General features: G+C 36.0%; 1 protein-coding gene across 10 annotated transcripts in view; it reads right to left on the bottom strand.

The window, feature by feature from the left end:
* Positions 1-1,876: 1,876 nt before the first annotated feature.
* KDM6A (lysine demethylase 6A) overlaps positions 1,877-7,010 on the bottom strand; it is a 113,737-nt gene continuing 108,603 nt past the window's right edge. For 4 of the 10 annotated variants that reach the window (XM_042868567.1, XM_042868572.1, XM_042868571.1 and 1 more), the window contains 3 exons: positions 5,511-5,637; positions 4,445-4,615; positions 1,877-2,189 (listed from right to left, as the gene is read on the bottom strand). In XM_042868567.1, coding sequence (XP_042724501.1) covers positions 2,160-2,189; positions 4,445-4,615; positions 5,511-5,637 — 328 coding nt within the window. In that variant the 3' untranslated portion in view covers positions 1,877-2,159. Of the gene's footprint in view, positions 4,616-5,510; positions 5,638-7,010 lie in introns of all 10 variants that reach the window. The other 6 variants (XM_042868566.1, XM_042868570.1, XM_042868568.1 and 3 more) reach the window with 3 other exon arrangements.

Genomic DNA, 7,010 nt, shown 5'->3' with positions numbered 1-7,010 from the left:
GTTGCAGCATGGTTTGTCAAGATTACAATATTTACGACTGCATAAAATACATAAGTAAAAAATTATGATTTGTAGAGTTTGTTATCAAGAGCTGAGACTTACATCTTTACAGAACTGTAAATACTGGCTTCCTAACTGCTAGTTGATAATTTTGCTGGCAAGAGCGTTTGTTATATTTTTCTTCAATCCCCATAACCTTTTGCCCAACTGTTTTAAGAACTAGCAAAAAAAGTCATTTATAACTACAGTTAAACTGTTGTAACAGCAGTAGACAAGCTGTATACTGATTCTTCATTAAAACACCCTTCATTTGAAGCTACAAATGTAAGAGGCAATTCTTTTTGTTCAAAATAAACTATCAGCATGCTCTGTGCCTTTAACACTTCACATCGATTACAGAAAATTTAACAATGCAATCACTAACATACCCCACTAATGAGAAATTATGAGAAATCGTTTGATGCAGAACCTCCTGCATCAGTCAACTCTGATCGATGAGAAAGCTATCCATTTCGAAATTTAGATTTAATGCATTTTCAAGAAGCTAATGAGAAAGGAGCAACTTAAAATAAATACCATAATTAAAACTGCAAACTGTTACAATGATATATTATAAACTTGTCCTAGATAAACCTAGTGCTTCAAAAATTTACCAGTGAATTTGTATTACAAAATATGTGAAAATACAACAGAATACCACAACAACGTCCTTCTTTCGGGGTCAACGATGACGCCACGGTGATTCAGTCTTAACTTTTTAAATCGTTAATAGAACATACCGTAATACACGAGTTGTGATTTGGTTGAATTCTAGACACCATCCCCACCCAAACTTAAGTTCACCTTTTTCATCTCTCCTCTGAAACTAGCGCCAAACTTCCTGTCACACCCGGCATTTTCTTGAAGAGCTTCAAAATTTAGCTGTTACTTATTTTCTACTACTATGTTTTGGCAGCAACTATTTATTGGTCTGTTATTGCAAAAAGTGCAATTTAACAATAAACCAGTCTGAAGGTCATTTTATGTCTTGAGGATACATACCATATATTTCTTTAAAAATAATCATACTTTTGTAAGCAATACTTTACAGTAGACACCTCAAATCTACCATAGATGTAAAACTTAAAACGAGAAAAATTTAGTCTCTAAATCTTTATACACATATTTATATTCGAGTTTCTATATATATTATATATATACACAAGCACAAGAGTATATATAAAATATATATAATCAGATTCAAAAAAAGAACAAAAACTGGGCACTGTACATAAAATCTTTTTAAAACTCAAACAATAGAAAAACTTTAAACATTAAACAATTTTAATAAAAGTTTCTGTACAATGCTAAGCAGTTTTATTTACATATAGAAAATGTAATAGGAGTAGTGTTTGAAATTACAGAACTCCTTAAAATTTCAATGGCAGGTAATCTGGAAAAAATAACAGCATTCCATTCACAAATATTTTCAAGCAATAAATATGTATTTATAAATAGTGTAAATTTACATCAAGATTAGAAACAAAAATCACAAATCTGAAGTTTATTCCTTAGTCTATGTGCAACCCATTTATCTTTGTGACTTGGCTGTTAATTGTTTTAAATTTTATTTAGGAACCAAAAGTGTAACCGTCATGGTTTCAAAACAAGACAGAAAAACATAAAAGCAGTAAAAAAATTTATATCACCTAACTCTTCACATTAAAAAAAAAAAAAAAAAAAAATGTTGCCCAAAGAAAGACTTAAAATTTCTAACTACCTTACAAAGAAATGACCAGCTAAGCTAGTACTTTTTCCAAGGGAAATTCTGAAGGGGGAAAAACGGATGAAACCAACTCATCAGCCCAGAAACAGAGAAAATACAAAAGAGGTGGTCTTCAAGTCAGTAGTCTGTATAATGTTGCCAGTTTTGTCAGATATATACAAAACATGGAATTATTTTTTTGAAGTACAGCTGGATGAGCTTTATTTGTTTTGAGTTCTGGAGTAGGAGGCAGTGCTCTCTCCTGTCCAGTTGGTTGACACTCCGCACTTGGAAGGTTGCATAGACACAGCTTTCAGCCAGCAGCCTTACAGGATAGCTACAAAAATCAGTGGTGCAGAACTGGGTCACTTCCTGAATATCAGAAAAGTTTTCATTTAATGTCCATGAAAAAATGTCAAGATGAAGAGGATGGCAATGGAGGAGCCTGAAAAAGAAAACATTAAATTACCTTTTCTACAAAGGTGTAGAATTCAGCTGTTTAACCAAATCTGTGCAAATGGTGAGCATGACAGTTTGAAGTCAAACACTATGGTTTTTATACACTGAGACTTTGTCCAGTGGGTATCAGCTTTTTTTTTTTTTCTTTTTTTTCCAACTTATCCAACTACTCTGTGTCAGGATTTTGCCTATACTGCACACTAGATCACACTGTGGGGACATCTGAGTAGATACTACGTGAGCTGCCAAAACAAGTCCTCTTGAAGCAGAAAAGAGCTCCATGTGGGCTTATGTAGGTGTATCTTTATATACTCTAAAACAGGGATTCTCAACCTGTTTAGCCAGGGGAATGGGTGGGTCATCCCTCTGCAGCTCTCCAAATATCCTGCAGGTTGCATTTTAATTCCTCGCTACATAAACATTAACACATAACCCTGAGGTTATCTGTGGAAAGGATCAAGATTCCCTGATATGGGGACAAAGCTTTTATTTACTTATTTATTTATTTTCAATTGTCATTAATTAGTGCCTTAAGAGTGCAGGTCTAGAAGATATCTATTCCCCAATACTGTTCTTTGTGGCATTATCACCAAAAATATTGAACTTCTGATGGCACCTCCTCTTCTCTTTTTCTACACATCAGTCCTGCCTTGATGAGGAATCCCTTTAAGAAGCTGCCCTGTCTTTAAAGACACTGCAAATCACACTACAGTACTCAACTGTGCAATACTAATTCTATGTAATTCCTGCATTTACTCCTGATACTTTACCCCAAGCATCGAGCCTGTTAGTCCTACACCACCTTTGCCATCTGAGGTTATCTTTGTTCTGCAATGTGCCACAAACCTCAGCCCCTCTCCTGTAGGTTATGACTTCTCTCAATCAAAATTATAAGCCTTTTTTATAAGTGATACTGTGCATAAATTTCACTACACAACAATTTTTAATGTTCTTTAGCACTGCAGGTGTAGGCTCTGGTGGGGCAAAGAGCTGTTTACAGGTTGAGAACCCTTGTTCTAGGCACAGTTGCACTACCACAATTACCTATATAATGATACAAACACAGACCTACCCCTCCCACTCTCCCTCATTCCTCCCTCTTTTCCATACAAAAATGTTCTTGCTCATTGCACTCAGATGTGTATCTCAGAATAGGTGTTTATTTAGATGCTGTTCTTGCAACATATTACCACTTCAGAATTGCAGTATTTTACCAGCTGTAATAACAATGGGCTTCTAAAAGAGTGAACACAAGTTCAGCCATCTCAGGCTTTGTTGAACCAATGAAAAGAACTAAGTTCAGAGGACAAGGTCCTGTGCTCTCACCAGCCTCAGCTGGTGAACCTTGAGGCATTAGCTCAAAGGTTGCAACTTATCATGCCTGTATAACATGAAACAATTGTCTAAACATACACTTTCTGCAGCACCTGGAAATGAATCAAAAAGGCACAGCTGTTTCTGGGCTGCCGTATTTAATGCAACATGAAATTCTCAGAATGCTTTGTCCAATGTTTGTCTCCTTTGACAGAAAGGCAAGGCTTATCATAAATAAATCCAGCATCGCTTTCATTGTGATTACAAACAAGCCATCTTTGCCTGAAACAACGAAACCTGGGTGAAATGTTAGGACAGTTGTGCTGACACAGTTCAAAGCAGGAGGCTGCCATATATAGCACAAAGCTATAATGGCAAAGTGGCTTTTTGCTTTAAATTGAAATGCAAAGGAGGCCCCAAGCCAAAGACAGAACTGTTTGAGAGCATCCACTTGCTAAGCAGAAGGACAGTGCTGATTTGGAAGAGGGTGGGAAAGGGAGGGGGAGGAAGGGGTCTCAGTGCATAGGATGCTCTGCTGCTATACTGACTTCATACCACAACCAATGTATTAGAGATGCTCTTGAACCTGGTGCTAGTTTCTCCAAGCTTCACTGTCCTGATTCTTCCCATCTCCATCTGATCCAGTTATGGTCTCCAGGTGATCTCTATTGGATTTTTAAAGCCACAACTTTATGAATTGTAACATCATACTTTTCCTGAAAACTCAGTGGTTATGTTCTGCAGTAAGTTACTGTACTATTTCACATAATTCTGACTCTGCAGAGTTTTGTTCTGTAAATATCACACATAACCCAAACCTCCATTTGAATCAGAAAGTTCACGATACTCATACAATGGAGGACCAAGACAGCCTACAACTGCTTTACAAATAATGTATTTATGCATCCACTTATTAATTTGACTTACTAATGTAAATTGATCATAGACTTGCATCAAGTCCTCCATTTTGTACTGTTCTAGCACCACAAAATTTTCCAGGTTCGTGCTTATCTTTCGTGCACAGTCTTGGCAATGTACAACATAGGTCTTTCGAGAATTGCTCTCACTAGTGACAAAAAGCAGATCAAAGACTTCCACCTGTTAGATAGGAAACAGAAAGTCAATTGTTACCATTTCATTTGTAAAAAGTTAAAGAAAATACAGCTTTCAAGGTTGAAGACTTACAGTCTTATTCTGAGAATACAAAGGAAAAATAGATTTGTTTAGGGAAAATCCATCCTCCTAAGGCTTAGGCACTGAGGTGAAATATTATAAAACCATTACTAAACACTACACTTAGGGTGCCTGCGCTTTTGGTCAGTGTTAACAAGGCAGGGCTCATACTCTGAATAGGGGTCACTCAGTAAGGTCAAGTATGTATTACAGTTATACCTAATTCCTCTTTTTCAAATTTACCTGTAAAAAGAAAGTCATAATTTGTTCCCTTGCTACTCAGTTGCACATTCATCCTGCCCAAGAGGCTTGATCTGAAAATAATTTTAAACTGATTTTCAGGTGGGAAGTAGTTTATTTTATGCTTCACAAAGACTATTATTCAATACTTTAAAGAAGCTACTAATAGAAAGTAAAATTAAAAACTTCAGTAAAGCATTTTCTGTGAAGAAAATGCACTTATATTCTTCCCTCTTTTGAAGCTGTTGTTGATTACTGGAATGAAGATAGATATACCTTTAGAAGGAAGCTGAGCAGATCAAATTATATGCAGGAAGGGGTAACAACTTCTTAGAACAACTGAGAATGGAAAACTGACCTCGTGAATAACAATTTCTATGTACTGTGGAAAAGGCAGCAGTATAATATAGCCTGTATTAAAAAAATAGCTTGATGACCTCTTTGAAGACAGCACCGTGTCACATCCAAGTGCTTACAGCATACTGTAGATGCTGCAGTTTATAGCAGCAACAAAAGATATGTCAAAATTTCAACAAACATTGCAGTAGTACCCAAGCCCAACATGTATTTATTTACTGACCTCACAAATGCTACAGTAATGAGCTGGCTCATCCCTTGCTCGCCCATGCCAGACAATTTCTTTTCCTGCAGCAATCAGAGCTTCCCTCAGTGTCTGACACTGTTTGAGAGTTCTTAACAAGCAATACCTGCAACCAAAATCAGGATCAGAAGACTGCAGTGGCAATCAGCTCTATATTCAATTCAGTATTACACTGTCCAGAAAAATGCAAACAGCCTGAATTTCATTCACCACCCTGGAGCTCGAGCTTCTTCCTCTAGGACTTTAGAAAGACTTGTCTATTAAGAATCACTGAGCATAAGCATGACTTATGTACGAGTTAGATCACATCATTATGAACCTCTGTGTACATTTATTTCAGTTCTGCACATTTCAGTAATGTAACGAAAGTCAGTCCCTTAATAGGAAAAAAAAATAAATTAACACATTTTATGAAGAGAAGAATTGGACAATTTAAAAGAAACTATTTCCTGTCATGCTTCTACTAAGGTTAAAAAAGAAAACAGCAAACTTTTAATCTTTAAAATAGGTCACCAGATCTCTAAGTTGCAATGTTATTTACAATTATTTTTAGTTCTTAGCTATCTTATTTATTTGAGCCACTGTCTGTGCAGCCTTTAATTTTCTCCTCCACAGGGTGGTTACATTACATGTTCATTAGATGCAGAATGAAGACTGAAAAATGTAAGGGGAAGAATAAACTCTGGACAGAAAACAAAGTACTCAAGAGTTCTGTCAAAATGTTTTCAATTTGATCTTTCTCCCATTTTAAAACCTTAAAAATGTCATATATATGCTCTGCACTTCTCTTAAATATTTGTTTCATGTGCTACCAAGCAGTTAACAGAATTTCAAGCTTAAACTGCAATACTGTCCTCCTGATTTTTTACACTCAGATCATTCATTTTCACCAAAAACAAGTCTACGGTGTCATTAAAACCCTCATAATAATAATGCAAAACTGAAAGTTTGCTTTTAGATTAAATGTATTTTCATATACTCATTTTCAATGAAACCAAACAGCTCAGTTAGTTGCAACTCCTCCGCACTTTTCTAGTTTGATGTTAATGGAACTCATGATGTCTCATGATATCACAAACGATCAACCATATGTGGCAGATCACACATTAATTCACTTGAATGTTAGGCTAATGTAGAAATGCTTATTACAAGTTAATCAACTTTGGTATAGCGTTCTTTCGTGCAATCTAATCTGATTCAAAATAAACTTAAAAGCTATCACTGTAATGTTCTTTTCTGCTGTCATCTGGAACAGTCTTTGGGTATGTCAGATAACAGCTAGAAGGCCATCTACCCACTTGCAACCACTGTGTTCCATTCCTTACTTCCAAGAGTTTTCAAAGTGTTATTTTCAAAGCACTTCTGAGTGTTACAGCTGTGAAGAAAGAACTGCTCCAAGCGTAATCCGCATGCAACACCACTGTAATGTTTGCAAAATTTGCAAGCAAAGCCAAAAACAGTAGCTAGAAGGTGAATTAC

Source organism: Lagopus leucura, unplaced genomic scaffold (assembly GCF_019238085.1).
Source record: "Lagopus leucura isolate 7727_CA_CO unplaced genomic scaffold, USGS_WTPT01 Super-Scaffold_100001, whole genome shotgun sequence".
Classification (NCBI taxonomy): Eukaryota; Metazoa; Chordata; class Aves; order Galliformes; family Phasianidae; genus Lagopus; species Lagopus leucura.
The sequence above is the reverse complement of the archived record's forward strand: the minus strand, read 5'-3'. Positions and strand labels throughout refer to the sequence as shown.